Below are 20,149 nucleotides of genomic sequence, written 5' to 3'. Positions count from 1 at the left end.
ACTTTATTAAAAATATAGAATCACCAGTTAAGATTTTATGATCATTTGATTGAAGAATTGATGATTATTTCTGACCTTTTCTGGCTGAAATGTCAAGAGCATTGTCTGATGTATAAGAATCACGTTAACATTTCTGTTCCTATTTTTTTTTTATGTGCCGGGATTTCTTCTAAGTTTGCGGCTATCAACTGGACACGGGACACGCAGGGACTTACGGCATCGTGGTTTTTGCGGAACCGGATCACCTCGTGGTCCTCTTGGAAGCGGTCGCCCATGGCGATCTGGGTGACGGACTTCATGGCCAGACCGAGGAGGTGGGCGCACAGTGGGGTGTGCTGGGACTCTGGGAAGGCAGCCCACTTCGTCACCAGCTCATCCACTAGCTGCACAGGGAAAAGAGAAGGAAAAGGCTACTGGTCTGTGTAATTCCTGAAAGTGATGAAGATTATTGATCTGAATCTTTAGGTGTTGGAAAATGGATTAAATGCATGGGAAGTTGGGATCTGTATTGTAAACTGAAGCTAAATTGAGGCAAACTATACGCCCATTTTTGATTCTAAGCACTCAACAACCTTTGCATAAAAAACAATCCCGAAGTAGGGGTCTTATCACAAGTGCAGTTTTTACCCCCGCACTATCAAACTGTTAAATTCCCAGCCTCTCTCACTCTCACCTATGATCTGAACCTCACAGTGCCTTCTTCCTTTCTTTCTTACCAAAAACCCAAACACACATTGAAAATCTCCCTCTACCACACATGCCAAAAGCTCACTCCCCATCATTTCTACCCCTTTATTTTATTCTGTTGATGCGTATTTTTGCACAAAACCTGTTACCTTTTTGTTGTTTTGCACATTGCCTGTTGTTGTTTTTTTGCACATCGTCTGTTGTTATTTTTTGCAGACTGCCTGTTGTCTCTGTCTTTCTTTTGCTACACAATTGTATTGTTGTTGTTGCTGTTGTTGTTTTTTTTCTCTTTGTACTACTTATGTCCGAGAGCTAGCTAAATAGCATTTCGTTATACCATATACCATGTATATGAGTGTAATGACAATAAACTTGAAACTTGAACCTGAACTTGATGTACATTCAATACCTTTAAAAAAAATGATTATTTGCTGCTTTTTTACTTTCCTGTTCCTTTTAACTAAAGTCTGTCCGTCAAGATGCAGAGGGAATGCATTTGTTTTTATATTTTTATTTTATATTTGGGAGTTTGATTGGTCCAGACGTGGTTCTTCAACAAGGGGTTAAACAATAGGCCAGCCATTGTCATTTTGCCCTGTTTTGTTGTACACAAGAATTTTGAAATATGAAAAATGTTTTCTTAGGTAGCGTTGCAGAGCAACTTAATGAGGAGAAAGAACAGGGACAATTTGATTACAACCAGCACAAAAACTAGATGTAATCTGTCAATTCAAAGTTTACCGAGGCAACTAAGATGGTTGCTGTAGGTTTCTGGAAACATCTGATTACTGCTATGTGTCTTATTGCACTAAAATGTAGTTGCACTACTGAAAAATATTGCATAAAGTTAAAAATTGTTAAAAATCAAATTATAAAATAATTCCTGAATTTAAAGAGCCAAGATGTTAGGCTGTTTATGAAATACTTTGTTGTCTATTATTATTTTTGGCCATGCCTTAGTAAATAACAGTTTGAATAAACTAGTTAATTCAAAACTCTTAAATGTTATTGTTCTTCATTTCAGTTTCACACCAGTAAGAAAATAACAAGAACCGCAAAAGGTTCACCTGATATTAACATGCTTCACAAGAGGAGAGACTCTCATGTGGCTGAGGAATCGTGGCAGACTGAATGACTGTCTAGCTATTTGAGACAGAAGGTCATTGGAAATAACCAGAAAACGTGAGTATATAAAATCCAACACAAACAAACTCCCAATAACATTCTGGTTTTTGACAATCAATGCCTCTGGAGTACTATTCAGAGATAATAATACATATTCAGGTTTCCCCTTTTTCAGAAGGAGTAGCAACATGAATTAATCATACAGTATGTATGACTTAAGACATAAATACAGTATGTCTTAATGGCCACGTTGCAAGGATGGAGCCTCTTCTGAGAGCGAGCCACTGAAAGAGCTGACTCGACAACTCAATGTCTGTTTTATGGTCAAGTGAAACAAAGTGTGAGATTTGTGGACATGCTCATCAGTGTTCTGTACAGGTCATGTGGAGCAAACACTCATGGGCACCTTGTGGAATGACAGAGGGTCTGTTAATTTTTGGGCTTGCTTTGCTTACAATGGGGGGATCCTGAACCCCCGATTTGGGCCAAACACCCGTTTGCCTCTATTAAGAAGCTTGAGCTTGGCGAAAAATGGGCATTCTAGCATGTTATTTTAAACACATACATCCAGCTCAACAAAGAACTGGTGAGCTACGCAAAAAATAAATGTTCTTGACTGGCAAGATCTCTATCCAATTAAACACTTGTGGTTTGAACACAAAAAAAGCAGTTTACAAAGCATAAACCAAAATGTTTGAACAACCTAGGGCAATTCTGCCTAGAGCAATGGTCAGAAAACACTCACAAATCCAGGGTCTCACAGTACATTACAGGAGGCACCTCAGAACTATAAGCTTTGCATTTATAAGATTTTACTATAGGGATTTGAATAAATGTGACACTTGTGTTTCCTGGATTTAAATTAATTATGACAAATATGGCTTTAATCTGTGCAATGCTATTAAGACAAGAGTATGGTATTTTGATTTTTTTTAACAGAATGCTTTATCCAATAAATCCTTCTGTTTTATGATGTTTTTAACAGGGTATGAAAGAATTCGGCAAGTGTTGACGATCTAAATCATCACAGGAAATAATGCAGGAGTAGCCCATTGTGTGCAATATTCACCTGTGATCCCAGAGTATATTAAAGTAGTAGCACTATAGCTCTATAAGCACTATAGCTCTATAATGAACTCCAAAAAAGACATTATATCAGATTTCTAGGAAAGAAGAAATCTGTCTCTAAACCTATTATTCCTCAAATATTATTTGATTACCATTGTGCAAATAAACTTGCATTCTGAGCTCAGGAAAAAAAAAAACATTTAAATTGTTATAGTGTGTTTTCTCCTTGTTTACAGGGAAGTCAGACATTTCTGGAATAGGGAATATCTGCTGATCTGCAGGACTGTACATAAGAAGAAATAGCCAGGGGAGATTAATCTTACACGATACAGCCTATTTTTGTCAGGTCACACTGGGTTATACACTGCATTTCAAAATCCTTCTAGTCTATAGGTCTTTGTTGTATCACACTAGGGAGACACAATTCTCAGCAGAACTTTTATCCACACACTCCACCTTTAGTTTAATTATCATAGGTCGCAAAACAATATGGAAACATCGATTATTTTTCTTCTCATAGCCTCATAATTAGGAACTGCAAACTGTTACTCGGCTCAGCTCTCTGGTATGACACTAGCACAGTCCCAGATGGAATGAGGTCTGGAGACGCACTCCTTCCAGACGCTCATTTCCTCAGAATTCAGGACTCTGCAGGAGAGTTACAATGAAACGGAGGAGTGAAGGGTCTTTCTCTGGTGACACCGGCACCGGGCAAGTTCCAGAGGTCATGGTTACAAAGCACACTCAGGACAGATGGCCATCTCAAGCCCACCCAACTCCAGGGGTGCTCTGCCACATGGGTGAACCCAGACATGGTGGGCATGGTTGCCTAATTGAACAGCCCAGACTGGAACTATGGACTATAGGCTCAAGCGCTCAAGCCTTCAAGAACTTTAACACTGTCAATAAAAAGTTGAACAGTGAGGTTATATACATGACTTTAAGAAAAAGAACAAAATCAGATTAAATACATAGCTATTAAAAATAATGAGATTATTGACCCATCCTATATTGCTTGAGGAAGCTTAAGTACAAAAGCAGCAGGAGAGCTGGACTGCTCTAACGGGCATTTGCCTTCTAATAGCCTAGCTGAAATAACACAGGGAGCTCACCCATAAACATAATAATAATGAGCTTGTCAGATCAGTGGGAAAACAGAAGATTTATATTCCCCTGAAACACCAAGGGAGAGTAATGGCAGGGCAATGTAATTAAATGAGAGCTAGGAACTAAGGAATGATTTAGTAGAAAGATGAGGGGGAGAAAATGACACCCCCTTCCAAAATACATGCATTCACACACCCTTAACTTTGATTTTTATAGCACATTTTTTTGTAATTATCGAAAAGCCATCTTCATTTCCATATGCCGTCAAAATATGCTCCACAGTTATTGTAATGTATTGCCTGTATCTCCCACAGTGCTGCTCATGAAAACAAAAACTGTCGGCAGAAACAATTCCTCGTGGAATCTGATGTAAAGTTAAAACTCCAAACATTAGATACACCACATGTGTGAAATAACTTGGTGTTGAGTTTTAAGATGACTACACACACCACATATAGTTTGAAAGCATGCGTAAGCACTTTTTTCTAAATATCTCTGGAAATGCTTGGGAACACATAGAAGGGGTTGGGGGGGAGTTAAACCAAAGTTTACCCTTAAGCTACATGATGATGCCACAGTAAGACTGTTCTACAGTTTTAATAAACATTGTATTTATTATGTCTTTTTTTATTAACTGCACAGGTATATTCAGATTTACAGCAGTTCAAGAAAGAGCAAAGGAATTAATGCATGCACTGAAAGCCACATGGTGCAAATGCATTGTAAAATGAATTCATGCGGTCTGAAAACAGCACTCTGCTGGAAAAAATTAAATATAATCTGCTTAGTCCTCGCGGCTGAACAAACCGAGACCTTAAACAATACAAGCATAGCAGTATTGTAGGAATGGAATAAGATTCCAGCTCCAAAATATTTTGGAACTATTTCAGATTTTACAAACCATGCTGTAGGCTTTTGCACATAAGCAAACATCTGGTGCAGGACATTTCATGCTTTGCACCATACAGTATATAATGTTAATCTGCATAGAAAGACAGATGGCATTTTATTTATTTTTTCAGAGTAGGATGCAGAACAATGTTTTGTTCACAAAAGACTGGTAAAATGAATCAAGCTGATCCAGGGAAATCACATCAACAGGAGGATGACCATCAAGCTACCATAATCAAACCTGGGTAGGATAGCTTTGATAAACAGATGCATGTAAGGAGGAAGAGTACCTTAAGAATGAGACTGAAGTTGTGCTCCAGCGCCTTATTGATTCCATTCTCATAAACCTTCTTGCGCATGAGACTCTCCGCTGCATCCCCGCTGAGCCCGGACTGGTATCCTAGCAACGACTTCAGCATAGTTTCAAAGGGATCGGCTGCAGACAGAGACAAACTTCCAATAAAGCTCTCAGTGTTGCTGGGGTCACATCTTGAATTTTGTTAATAAATAAGTGGCCCGTGCATTGAAAGCCCCGAAAAAAGTCCCTATTAACAGCTTTGTTTTAAAACACTCCTCATTTCCTTTTCACAGGAAACTGCTCAGCCCCATTTCTTGCTCCCAGACATTCACCTTCTATAACCCCAAAGATCTGCCAATTGCCCCTGTTTTTCGACATTTTTTCAGACCTCGAAAGTCTGAGTTTGAGGCTGCTAATGATCAAGAGGCAGCAACAGTATGGCCTTCCTATCCAGGGGATAGCTGTGGCAATGTGACCTTCTTTTCACAAGATTCCCAGTTTTGAAATTTGAGCCACTTCAGGATCTATCAGTTGCAGGCTATAGAACATACAATATTTAGTCTAAATGCATCTGTGCTGTACTGTAAGAATTTGATCTTCATCTCCAACTACAGAAGCTGTAGAGCTGTTTAAAAAAAAAAAACAGATCACAGTTTTTCCCCAAGGTGAAGTTTATTTCTATCCCTGCGTTTTAGACTTGGCATTGAAAGAAATGCTGTAGTGAACTCTGTGTTGTCACATGCTAACCCTGTAAGACACTTTGGATCCCACAGCCCTGTTGCAACAAATACAAAGACAGAAAACATCTGAGAGATGCTTCTTCAATTCATCTGAAGCAGATGCCAAAGAACAAGGACAGCCAGCATGTTCAGTTGCTCCAAGACAGGATTCTTCAGTGGGAAGTAAAAAAAGATCAAAGTGGGAGAATTTGCCAGGAGAGAGAGCAGTGGGAGTAAGATTTTTCTGTCAAGCAGAAGAACAACACAGTTAAAGAGCCCTGTCAACTTTGTTTGCTATCAAAAAGTAGGTCATGTGAGAAGAATATTGAACGTTCAGCACAGGAAAATTGGACCTCAATATATGCTGATAATATGATCCCATTGGCATTTTAAGATATTGGCTAAATTGGCCAGAGAGCATACCCGATTTGTCCACCAATTAGAAACTTCAAGGAGGTTTGCTCCTATCTGATGTTTATTAATTATGAGCATGAAAACTACTGTAAGATAACACTCACCTTCTTAAGTTAATCCTTGTGCTTAAACAGTTTCCACTTTAAAGCTGTAACTTTTAATTCATTTTTGAAGCTGTGCAGTGCTTGTAGAAAAGGCCGATGATCATTAATATATGCATTAACAAATTTTGTAGGTGTCATAATGCAAAAATAGGTGGTGAAAGACAAAATTTATAGCAGTCAAACTCACAAAGACATGTTACACAGTTAAAACACTTAATTACCTAACCCACAGTCAGAAGCCCGGTACAGTAGAAACCTAAAGACCAATATTGTGCCCTTCAGCAACAAGCAGATAATTATGTAAAATAACTAAAAGAACTGAGGAGGCAAGAGACCTCCGTTCAATCCTTCAAAATTTCCCCTCATCAGGAGGTGATGGTTTTCTGATTGAAATGAGAGAATGAGGTTAGAATAGAATCAGACTGTGATTTTAAATTATTATTACCTGTGATAAATAAGGGAATTAAAAGAAATTACCAAAATTAAAAAATATATATATGTGGGAATGCAGTTCTGATGGCTGACTCAATATTAATGAAAATGACAAACCCTTTGGAAAGGCACTTTTAGGTTCAGATGTTAGGTTTAAATTAACCAGAAAGAAAACTGCTGCAAACCTCTTCTTGATAAGATATGACCATCTTAACATTGTTTAATGTCTTACCTGACCCCTCACTGAAAGGGATCTGTACAGTATCTGTACCTGTTCACACCAACCCCAGTCATACTCACATGTCCGGTTGGGATTGATGTGCTGTTTGAGGAGGTCTATCGAGCCCAAGCTGACCACCAGGCGTCGCCCAAACCAGAAGGAGGCAGCTGGCCCATATTTCTCGTGAAGACTAACCAGGAATTCATGCAGGCTGCCTCTGCTGACTATGTCTGGAAGGTTTCCATCTCTGGCACACAATCGAAAACAGAACAAAGCAACTATTAGAAAATTCCAGCAGAATTGCTAAGTGGTACGTACTGTAGCTGGTAAGAGCTTGGAATATCACCAGGAGACTGAATATTGATATTAAGGGTATAACTAACATCATGCAATCAAGACTTCAACACTGTTTTCTTCTATTGCCAGTACTCAATTGACAAGTATAAATTAGAAAAATAAACACTGGCAATTCTTGCTAAGGAATGTTGATCCTGTATTGTTAATGCTAACTGTCCTGTGCAACGTGACCTTCAGAAAAGCAAGCGTTAATAATCTGCTGCCAATTTGAGGTTTGGCTTTTTCCTTAGAATTAGAGAAACAGACCACTGCTTTTAAAACCAACTTCAGAAGGCATGGTTATTAATTCTTTACCTTCTATATCTCGATTCCACCCCTAAATGTCATTTACCTCCTCAGGAGCTGTTTGAATTAGAACTCAAAGCTCTGAAGGCTTTTGATGTCTCTGGGAGAGAGAGATGGGCAACTATGGAGCTTATTTTTTCCTTTTTATTAATAAAAGATATGGTGACTATAAACTGATAAAAAGATTCTATTTTCCAACAACTGTACTATTTTGCGGTGTTTTTTTTTGTTGACCAAACCAGAATTATCGATAACATTACTCACACAAAAAATAGGCAGTCAACTTGTCTTAACAGCTTCGACTCTTCTTGTAAAAAAGAAGTTACTGGGTCATTGCATTAACCGATTGAGATGAAAATCAAATGGAAGTGAAGATTTCACAGTCTGTGCCTTGGTCGTGTTACTATCCGACTATGAAAAGCAGAGAAGTGAGAAGACGAGCAGCGCACAATTTGTTCCCTACCACTGGGGGAAGGGTTGGGATTGGGATTAGTCTACCAGGGAGTTCTCACACCCGTCACAAAAATATCAACTCTTGCCTGCTTCCAGGAGGCCACAGGCTTGTGCTGATATCACTGTGGTACATGCTTCTCTTTCAATCAACACTAAACTACCCTGTATGCCACTGCACAGCTTATAGAACTCATCACATGATGTACAGCTCGATAGCCGAATGCACTACCCCTTTCTCCCCGAATGGGATCAGTGGTTGACACTACAAGCTGAGATATACAGACAGGACATCCAATTCTAAATTTGGGTAGATGTGCAACATATCCTCCATCCATTTTTTAACTGCTTTTTCCAGTTCAGGGTAGCAGGGGGTACAGCCTGCACTGGAGTCCAATCCAGACACACACACTCTCACCAGGGCCAATTTTCCCAGAAGTCAATTCACTTTCCAGGATGTTTTTGGACTGTGCAAGGAAACCAAAGGACCTGGAGGAAACCCATGCAAACGCGAGGAGAACAAGCTCCACGCAGACAGCACCCCAGGTCCAGAACTGAACCCTGGGCCCCACTTCTGCGAGGCAGCAATGCCAACCCCTGTGCTGCCCTCACATAATATATGTTATATGTACATCATAAAATAATTGCTGACTCTGATTGATAGAACTGATTTACATAATTCTAACTGTACTATTCTACTGTTATTTGTTGATCAAGCCAAAATTATCCATAACATTACACTACAAAAATTAGGTTCGTTCTACCAGATGAATAGACTGTCCATTTCATGGGGCATAGTCCGATATATCTAGACTCCATTTGCCCTGTAAGAAATTGTTATAAGTGGTTCTGAATGCAGAATAATCTTCTTAAACATTATAAAGGTGTTCTCTAGGAATTACAGTTACAATTGTAGGGTTATAGTTGTAGGGATTATAATTCTGGTGGGAAATGCAATTAAAACCTTTTAAATTCTCATACAGTAGCTGGTCGGACACATTACTCCAATAATACACACACCTTTCAAACAGCTGAAATTAAGCAGGTTAGATTTTGTTGGGATTTTTGTAACTAAAATTGATAATTTTAGAAAATCCAACCCCAGACAATACTGTATGTGGGGTTTAATTTCGAACCAAATTATACAGCATATAAAATTCCCCTTCCTTTGTTTTAAAGGTTAAATGTTTCTACCATTTTCTACCAAAAAAAAACTCCCCCTGCTTCTCTTCAATTGTGTTAATCACTCCCAGAAAAATACAATCTGAAAAATAGCCTCCTGGGATTCTATTACTCGAAATTCAAATATGCAGCCCTTGGAGACAAAAATTATTGAGGAGGACAAACAATAAATGCAGTGTTAAAACTGAATGTAGAGAAACCGTAAAAGATTAATTCATAAGGCTGTTTCACACTTTTACAAACCTATGTTTCAAAATAACATCCCTGGGGAGAATAAACTATTATTCATAATGAGCTCTTCAGCTGTAGTCCAGTTCACTGAATTCATATGAACTTCCCTGTTTTTAGCCCATGACCATTCTCCAAACAATTAATGAAACGAAAGAGGTAATTTCGAGTTCAGCTTTGCTGTAAAAGCTAGTCCACCTGCACGATTATAAAGTGTAATATCACAGACAACACAAGAACAAATTTTGAAGACCTACCACAGATTTTCCTTGGGACAACTCCAATTTAAGCTACTCCATACTCAATGAGGAAAAAAGAATACATACTCGACTGCTGTGAAGAGTTAAATTACTTCTGAAAAAGCTTTTTAAAATCCATTATGAATGGTTACAATAAGACTCATAATGGTAAAGGGATGATTTAGTTTACATTTTGAAGCACTATCTGAACAAATGTGTGAAGAAATTTTAACAATCAGGAGACCTTTCCACGCTTAAAATAACATGACGTTATACATTTTTTGCACGGCAATAAAGCACGTACGTCTCCCACTACTCAGCAATTTAGTTCAGGATGTAGAAGCTCTAGGACAAACTGCAGTGATGAAACTGAAAAGCAGTCATTTCATATTTAATGCTGTTTTACCTTCTAACTTTGGCCTCTGTGAAGTAATGCAAAATAACATACAGTGTGTCAGCTCCTTGGAGAGACTCATGGAATAGTGGTCCAGCCTGTCTCTTGAATTATCTCGTCTAGTCAATCAAAAATGTATTTCACATAAAGTGCTTTGCTATGAAAACATATTTTTAGATGGTGTTCTCAAGTTGAGCAGAACACACCAGAAGGATTTCACAAAGAATTAATTTGGCACACCTTGCCTTGACTACTTATTTACAAGCAGACTTCCATTCCTTCAAATATCACCTTAAGACATTGAAATCAGATGTTACATCCGTGTTTGTGTGAAATGCATTCTTTGTACCCGACCAGTTTACCAGTTTTAATAACACACTGTGTCATTTACAGTTGTCATGTACTCTCAAATGTATTTTTTGCCATTGGGATTCAGAGTCTCCCAAGTATTATCTGTGGATCAAAACTATTTTAGATCTTGCTCCTTCAGAGGCAATAATCTTTCGATACTTGATGGATAGGACATTCAAAATCTCTGAGATCTTTGCTATTTATAAATTATTTAGGACAAACCAAAGTGCAAAAACTAGGTTTTCACTGAATGGGCTGTTAGATCCAAACAGGAGGTAAGGCTGATATACTGTATAGGTAAAGAAAACAGATACAGTATGTGTGGGATACTCCCCAGATGTAGTATTACCATATTACACTACTATAACATAGGATTGTCTATCAAATTTTATCTGACTACCCCAGGCAATGTATTTTATTTTAATTATATATTTTAATAGCTTTTTTATATGACAATATTTAACAGAACTGTCAAACCATTAATGAAGATAGGCTTTGTATATATGTAAAAAAAGTAATGATTACAACTGCACTTGTACAGAGCTTTTTAAACCCCAAAAGATCTCAAAGCTCTTTACATATGTACGAGAACAAAGCCAGGTTATGACAGTAAACTGCAGTAACCTTTAAAGTTTCAACTAAAATGGGTAATTACTAATAAAGTGAAGAAAATCCTGGTCTAGTTTAGAGTCACCTTGATTATTAGAAGCAGTTCTCTTAACTGCTTTTAAAGAAGTGTAAGAAACTGGCTGAGGCCTGAAAATCGGTTTACATTTGATAAAAGAACCTACGCTGATGTATCTATAGATTCTTCGGTAAGTGCGTTATTCAGTTCTATTAGAGGATGTGAAAGAATTGTCTTAACAGTGATGTAACTGTGTTAAAAGGATCAGCAACACCTGAGCACTGCAAGACAGAAGATCAGCACAATCCTAGGCTCTATATTTAATCCCTATCCCTCTAGACATTTTCTCACAGTAGTGAAGAAAATACAAGAAATACAATTCACAACTTACTTTTCTTCCGTAGGGGTCAATCCTGGAATTCCTGAAGCTTGCCTCGAAGCCTGAACCAAGACAGAAAATGAGGGAAAACTTTCAGCTGTTACGCTTTCTCTTTCAAAAACACCATCTCAAAAAATGACAAACAGCATTTCCTTTCCTGAGCTTGAATTAAGTTCAGTTCACACACACTGGCTGTTAAGTAAATGATAGGCACTTGTGCCGACGAATATCGGAAAACCAATTTCCTGACCTACTTCAGGATTTTCAAAAAGCAGTGTGTGAAAAAGTGAACTACGGATGCAAAAAATAATTATTTTTTTTTTTAACATCACACACCTGTCAATGCAAATTAGCTCAAAAGTACCTTGCTAAGCTAGGAAAAAGTTGACTTTGGTGTTGGCTTTTTTAGGGAACAACAGCTCATACCAAAACACGTAATGGAAATAAAACAGCCTGGTCCTTTACAGTTATCATATAATAAACTTACAACTGCAACTAAAATTGTAGCAAAGTTTCAAGAAAGTGCCAGTACTAAAACAGTAATACTATAGCTGGGAACTTCATATCAGTATCAATAGCAGTAGTAGTTATTAATTAATTTTTCTTAAGTCTTTATCCAAGGACACGTAGACTTATAGACTTAGTAAGAGAATTAAAAGTATATAGTGAAATAGTGCAAATTCACAGGTAAGTCATACACCTTCTATCTCTCATAAGAAAGCTGCTCACTGACACGAGCAGTTCTAGAGCCTACTGTATATTGGAAGCACAAGGCAGAAGTACTACATGACTACGCTATAGTTTAGTGGAGGGGATTCCAAGCACAGTTTACAGACACGAAAGGGCCAGCTTGTGTTTGGAAACCAGAGCATCTGCAGAAAAACCAGAGAGAACACAGAGAGAAGTCAGAAATCGAACCCAAGACCCAGATTCTGTGAGGAAGCATTACTCACCACCAATGTGCTGCACAATCAAACGGGTTTAACACAGTAAAATACAAGTGCTGAAAACTGATCAAAGATCACTCCATAATCTTGTAGCAGTACCGAGAATGCCCTGTCACCATCAGCTGCAGCTGGCCTCACTGCATCTAGTATTCACTCACTGCAGGCCATTCCAGCTTCGTTGCTCACCTTGTCTTCTTTCCCATTTCTCTGATGCCATGCCACTGTCCTGCTCTATTCACAGACCCCCCTTACAGTATCACTGCGACAAAAATGGAGGTTTGACCTCTTCCAACCTCCTTAAACATCTACCTGCCCCCTGTGCTCTTCCTTTGATGTCTGACTGGTCACACCACCTCCCCTCCTTATTCTTCTCCTTCTACAGCCTGTTCTTTCTGTAATCAAAATGAACACAGATCTGGACAGAGCAGTCACAGACTGCGTCGCATCACTTGATCAAAACTCCCCGATTCCAACGAAACCTGTAGTCTGCCCTAAATATTAGCCACTGCATCCACAGCTGCAAATAACCATTTTCATCGTTTCCACATAACTGCACTTTGTCCACTTCTTTTAGTGATTACAGGTAGCTAGCTGCAAGCGTCCTTGCATGCTGGCATCTGCCAATCAAATAAATGAAAAATAATTTTTGCAGAAGAAACATGTTCAACTTCCATGCCATGACAGCCCATCATCGCCAGCAGCCTTGGCGCCCTGCAACTCACAACTAACAGCCCACTGAAGCTCAGCAGGTGTGAGCCTGGTCAGTACCTGGATGGGAGACCTCCTGGGAAAAACTAAGGTTGCTGCTGGAAGAGGTGTTAGTGGGGTCAGCAGGGGGCGCTCACCCTGCGGTCTATGTGGGTCCTAATGCCCCAGTATAGTGACGGGGACACTATACTGTAAACAGGCGCCGTCCTTCGGATGAGATGTAAAACCGAGGTCTTGACTCTCTGTGGTCATTAAAAATCCCAGGGTGTTTCTCGTAAAGAGTAGGGGTGTAACCCTGGCATCCTGGCCAAATTTCCTATTGGCCCTTACCTTCCTATTGGCCTCCTAATAATCCCCATCTATGAATTGGCTTCATTACTCTGCTCTCATCCCAATGATAGCTGGTGTGTGGTGAGCGTTCTGGTGCACTATGGCTGCCGTCGCATCATCCAGGTGGATGCTGCACGTTGGTGGAGGTTGAGGGGAGTCCCCATTACCTGTAAAGCGCTTTGAGTGGAGGGTCCAGAAAAGCGCTATATAAGTGTAAGCAATTAATTAATTAGCCCTGCTCCTGCAGCACAGCACTGCCTTATCACTGTGCACTGGGCATTTCCATTAGAGTTACAATATGACTTCTCTGGAAATTACTGCCTTGTACGCATCCAAGTGATTTTGCCAACATTCTTCTTTTGTCAAGGTCTTTATACACACTTAACAGCTCCATTTTCACATGAAAAGGTGACATAGTTTCAGAGATTATGCCATCTGTGGAATGTATTTTCACAGGACAGTACTGCCTACTGTTTCGGTTCGGTCATTACTAGACAGGACAAGATTAAGTATGCAAAAACTGCAAGCAGAAAGCCCCGACACTTTCATTTCATAGAATACTTTCTAAACCATTCCCATTAGGAAATGCACCCCTCTTTTTCTGCTGTAAACCTGCCTGCGACTGTAGAGTGCTGTGCCAGTGCAGTAAATGTCTGTCTACTAACAATCAGAGGTAGTGAATAATAAAGTCAATGATAAATCTAACTCTGTCCTCTTTAGGTAAAGCTAACAACATCAGTGGTGCAGACAAAGCTTTTAATGAAAACTACAAAATACATGCACAGAACAAATGCTGATGTACTGAAATAATTATAATTCCTATAATTAATGATAGTTATAGAAAACTAAAACAAAAAGAGCCAAGTGGAAGGCAGAAAGATACCTACAATAATCTCATTTTGAGGCATAAAAATGTAGAAAAAAATACTATCCAAATGATCCTAAAATAATCCTGAGAAAAAGCATGGAAAGCAAAGGAGATAAACACTTATTTAATCGACACTTTCTGATTCCTTTATTAATGTTCAATGTCTCTTCTGTGCAACAGCATATAATCAGCCCATTATTAGCAGTCATAAGGTGCATTTATGCAGCATATGTATACCCAGAGGGACCCAAAGCACTTTACAGGCAGGAGGGAAAGTACAACACGGGGGTGGCACTCAGCACGCGTTGTGTGCAGTAAGATCACCTAACACAGTAGATAAACTGGACTAGTGTGGATTTTTTAACACTGACTGACAGTGTAGAGAAGGCAATATCAGACAGCTTGAATTAACATAGGACTATATGGTTTAGCCACCGAATATTTTTTTTTACAAAGGGAACTTTAACTACAAGTATGCAGGGATTCCGTTTGACAAATATAATGAATTTGCCCCCCCTTGTTACTATACTTCGGGCACTGCTTTGCTATTTCCGACACAGTGGATAGACTGATAACTACCGATCCATCAACAAGATCTTCCAACCTCCCGCTGAGCAAATTCTATTTTAACAAGAAGAAATGTATAACAGAATATATAATAAAAAACAACAAGTAAAAGAAACATGAAATGAATAACAGGATTATCCATATCTTTATGCAACTATACTTCATCAGTAAAGCAAAAAGGTAAAACAATTTTACAAAACGTGCAACGAGGTCTCTGACTTGGGTGACTACAATTTTATCACCGTAGTGTAGTACTTCTTAGTATTTTGCATACTACGTGTTAGTTTGCGAAGATGTGCACTTCTGACTACATCAATGTCAAACCAAACTTGGATTACAATGAAATGAATTTACCCCAAAATTACTACTGACCCTATAAAATTCAGTTTACTTCTTAATTTCAAATTTAGTACGAAGTCGGTACTGTAGTTTGCCCTTCATTGAATTTTGGGCATGCAGTATCTTGTTTTACTGTATTTACAACAGTACACTCTTAAAGATGCGTCGAGCTCATTGTTAAGGGCCTGCCGTTAAAACAAAGAAACTAGAACAAATGCACACGAATTTTTAACTTTAGTTGCCATAGGAACAAAGCTCTCCAGATTCATGTGCTCCAATATAAGAGGAATTTCATCTGTGGCTTAGTTTCATTTTCTTACAAGTATGAGGCGTAAGTAATCAGGAAACGTTATTTTCCTTGACAACCGTGTATTTTATGTAAATGCGTGCATGAGTTACATTTTAAAGAAAATAACATTTGTGAACGCCCGAATAAGGCCTTTGGTAAAAAAGGAACACAGATATGCAGCATCTTTTCAGAAGAAACCTTTGGTCTGACTTCTTACCGGATATAAATAAAGAACAGCACTGACGAGGATAATTACGAATGTTACAGCAAAGATGGCAAAGTCCAACATTTTTGCACGTTTTACTTTAGGACTCTGCAACAGCGTATCCCCTTCAGTCACAGCGGTGCAAACCCCCTCACGTCGCCGGACAACACCTTGAGCACCACGTCTACCACTGCTGCACTTGCAAACCTCGGGGTTCAACTCAACAGCCTTGGCTAGAGGCAAAAGCAATCCATTTCAGATCCATGGATCACATCAGACGCGTAAACCAAACTGCAGCGCAGAATGATGTAATTGCCTGTGCCTTTTGCCCCCTTTCGATTTTTTTTAAATAACCAAAACCTCTTTCCTTTAAACTGCTGATATTTTTTTCCAGGAAGGCAAATAAAGGAAATACTTGGGTCCAACAGTCAGTGTTTCAGACAATCAAAAAACGTATCAAAATTATATATTGTGTATTAAGCATGATGTTTGAGCTCCTCTTACGCCGTACTCGGACAACTTGAATGGTAATTTTTACTACCTTTTAAAATAAGAGTTCATACTTTCCTAATATTTATTGCTACTGCTTGTACTATAAATACTATCATCATCATTATGGAGTAGCTGTAGTTGCGGTATTCTGTGATTAATAATGAATTTTCTGACATCTACAAATATAACACATTTTATGCCCATTGTCAGCAAACTTGATTGGCAAAGCCCCAGTTGGTCCCAGTAAAAATGTGGAATAACCACCAGGACAGAACTATTAAGAATAGCCCATTAACAATCTATCATTGGCTCTATAGCTGGAAATAGCCAGTCCCAGAATGCCAAGAAATCTTCTGGTGTTGTAACAGTTGAACTGGTAGTTAATTTAAGCCAATGATCAAGCCAAGTTTTCCATCATCAATAATAATAATAACAACATTATAATATTCCTTACTTATTTACATTGTATTTTTATTTCAAAAAGATAACAAAGCAGTTTACACGTGCTGTAGTAGGTGTAGCATTCCTTTAAGTGGCAGCTATTCTGCAACAGTACAACCACAGAGGAACAGGTGGATAAGTGAGGAAATGCCTGCTCAGTTGAATTTAGGAAAACATGATTGTGCACTGCTAGTAGATTTGATCCAGGACATCAGGATGAGCCGCCCAAGTCATATGAACAGTGCTAAGGGATCTTTAATGACCAAGATGACAGTACCTTTGTTAAATAACTCATCCACAAGAAAAACGCCCATTTCAGTCTTAGTTTTACTCCAGGGATGTATTTTTTCATTCACACTGAGAACTGCAGATAAAGTGCTTCAGAAGAATGGCCGATGATGCTTTTCCAAACAAAGATTTCCACATTCTCAATTCCAGTGTGATTATTATTGTCATTATCTTCGTCGCTGCAGGCTTGCCTCAGATGGAAAGGCAGGCACATCTTTCAGCTTTATTGATTCTCACTGATGACGTTACTAAAGGGGGACGGGGGGGCGGGACATAAACATTTAGGCTTATAGTGTTCAATGGTCTGGATTCCTTTTTGGTATTTTTAAACATACGATCAGTGGAATGTCAATGGCAGAAAATACTGTGAAAGACACAATGCAAGTGTCCGAGATGCCATAGTCTCTGCAATCAAGTCCGTTAATAGCCAAATACTCTGTAAGAGCTCTATATGAAAGTAGGCACCCTTGTTACAATGCACAAGCTCAATGTCTTTCTGGCAGCTTTGACAAAAACACTTTCACCTTGCCTTTCAATGTATCTGAAAAGCCCAGCCCACATATAACCCTTGGAGAATAAGTAAATTAGTTAGGCTCTTGCAGAAAAGAATTTAATTCATGACATACAAAGGACCCTTTTATGGATGCTTTTCTCATTGCAGAAACGGAGGATTTTCACTTTTTATTTTTTATATATATATGGATGAAAAAGCATGCAACATTTTCTGGAACGAGAATACTATAGTTATAGCTTATGTACTTTCACAAAAAGTTGTCAATTTGTTTTAAGCCCTCTGACCAGCAATAAAGCTTGTGCACTTTTACCCAATGAGGTCCAGGTGGAACAGTGCCTGATCAGGTCACCTTTAAAAAGGCCTTAATTCAAAGCTTAGGTCACTGCAGCAAAAAGGCCACACTTAGTCAGTTTTCTGTGCATTCCATAATGTTTTGAATGTCACCAGAAGCAAGGGAGAAGGCCATCGGCATGCTGCAGGCAGGCATGTCATGTGCCAGCGTTGCCAGACACTATGGAGTAAGCCGCTCCACTGTATCCCGACTGCAGAGAAGGTTTCAGTAGATCGGCAGGAGAGATTACTGTCCAAGATCCCGTCGCCCATGAGTGACCACACCAGAGCAGGACCAACACATGATACTGGTCCATCTGAGAGATCGTTTCAGATCTGCCACCCGTACTGCTGCTGAAACTGCCGGCAGACACAATGCCCGCCTCAGTGACAGGACAGTGAGGCTCCATGCTGCTGGCCTGTCAGAGATCCTCAGCTCACACCCCCTAGATGTCTGGGGCGAAGAAGTGGCTCTGTGGCTAAGGATCTGCACCTATGGCTGGAAGGTTGCTGGTTCAAATCCCACAGCTAGCAGAGGAATCCTACTCCCTTTGGCTCCAGAGCAAGGCCCTAAACCCCAACTGCTTCAGGGGTGCCATATAAATGGCTGACCTTGTGCTCTGACCCCAAGCTTCTCTCCCTGTCTGTTGGGGTATGTGAAAAGACAAATTCCTAATGCAAGAAGTTGTATATGGTCAATAAAGTGATCTTATCTTACACCAGACTGGCTTGGGCCAGACAGAGGTTGCGATGGACTGCAGTGGCATCAGGTCCTTTTCATGGATGAGTTACTCTTCAGTCTGTTCCACGCTGACGGGAGGGCCAGAGTGTGGAGAAGGAGGTGTTGCATTTCTGTTTCCCATCAGTATATATACAGTTTAAAGAACTCACTTCCTTGAGACCTACTATCTTTTTAATGCACAAAAGCAAGAAACAATTATCCATAATATTAAATGGAATACCTAACAAAGACAAAATAAATATCACTACATATTAAAGAAATTCTATTGTTGAATGAACTTTTTTTCCACATAGCCTTCCAATAAGGTCACTTTAAAAAAAAGTTTGAAAAAAGGTTCTGAACTGTGTAACACCTCACTACACATAATTCAGACAAAAGCATAAGGGATTTGAAATGGATCAGAAACCTAAGAATAATGGTAAGAAAACAACAGGTCTCTCTAAGAATAGAAGGTCTATTAATATTAATATTTATTAAAACCATGATGTCATAAATTGTATTGTTTTGGTTGTACTCTCATTGGCTCTGCTTCTATTACCCCCACAGTTCAATAACATTAGTGGATAATTTCCATTTTTAAACCGCAGTATCATATTTAGATATTGAAATTCCATCTTGTGGCATTTGGAGTACTGTCCAAAAACACAGCAGAAAAGTGAGGAAAATCAGATATTTGATTAGGGTTAACATGTTATGGTGTTAATTTCCACTGTTCTTTTCTGGAGTTTATCATTATTGACTTTGTCCTCTTATTTTAATAGAATGAAACTGAATCTGGTTACCTAGGCCTAAGCAAATTGGTTAAAAAAGGAAACGGTTCAATCAACTTAATATCCAAACTGTAAAAAAAAACAGATGACTCAAGAACCACTCCTGAGGAACCCTGGGTTAATGCTACCCAATACTTCCCCTTATTAGTAGCCTTTGCCTATTTGTTTAAGTCATTCTGGAGTTCAATTTATAATGATAATGAATCTTTGATGCTAATACCTTGGGGATCAAGTCACCCCCCTGAGCACTGTTATGAAGATAGAGCGGGTAGTGTTAATATTCAAAGATATGCTGTTCAATTATCCTTTCATTTTTCTGTTTTTGCATGCATTATAAAAAGCATAGAATATATACCACTGTGCAAGTCATTTTATATCATTCAACAATTTTACTAGGTGCTTTTTCTCATTTATGCAGTTTAAATTTTAAAAGTTTTAAAATCTATTTTTAAGTTTTAAAAATAGATAGCAAAAGAAAGAAATCTCCATTAAACTCTCACTGAGGGACTTCAGCATTGGAACAGCATAAAAGTAAATCTATAGTTTGTAATAGCTATTAAGGAATTCACTGAGCCTGGAGAAGACATAAAATTCACATGGAAAAAGAATTAAATAATAGCAGCAGCAGTATTGGGATATTGATTCCTGATGATTAAAACATTCTTTCAGCTCCTTTGAAAACAAAGTATAAAAACTCACTGGATGAAAATAAGAGATTATCTTTTTGATTATCGTTTTTTCAAGAAAAAAAGCCAAGAACTCAA

The 20,149-nt window shown here is 38.7% G+C and overlaps 1 protein-coding gene across 1 annotated transcript in view; it reads right to left on the bottom strand.

Moving 5' to 3' along the window:
• The window catches only part of cyp20a1 (cytochrome P450, family 20, subfamily A, polypeptide 1), a 32,892-nt gene extending 16,839 nt beyond the window's left edge, over positions 1-16,053 (bottom strand). The window contains exons 1-5 of the mRNA XM_006636745.3: positions 15,821-16,053; positions 11,568-11,617; positions 7,146-7,312; positions 5,169-5,314; positions 216-383 (exon numbers count right to left, since the gene is read on the bottom strand). Of these exons, the coding sequence (XP_006636808.2) occupies positions 216-383; positions 5,169-5,314; positions 7,146-7,312; positions 11,568-11,617; positions 15,821-15,892 (603 nt within the window). The 5' untranslated portion in view covers positions 15,893-16,053. The remainder of the gene's footprint in view (positions 1-215; positions 384-5,168; positions 5,315-7,145; positions 7,313-11,567; positions 11,618-15,820) is intronic.
• Positions 16,054-20,149: the final 4,096 nt, after the last annotated feature.

This window comes from Lepisosteus oculatus, chromosome 12 (genome assembly GCF_040954835.1).
Source record: "Lepisosteus oculatus isolate fLepOcu1 chromosome 12, fLepOcu1.hap2, whole genome shotgun sequence".
Classification (NCBI taxonomy): domain Eukaryota; kingdom Metazoa; phylum Chordata; class Actinopteri; order Semionotiformes; family Lepisosteidae; genus Lepisosteus; species Lepisosteus oculatus.
The sequence above is the reverse complement of the archived record's forward strand: the minus strand, read 5'-3'. Positions and strand labels throughout refer to the sequence as shown.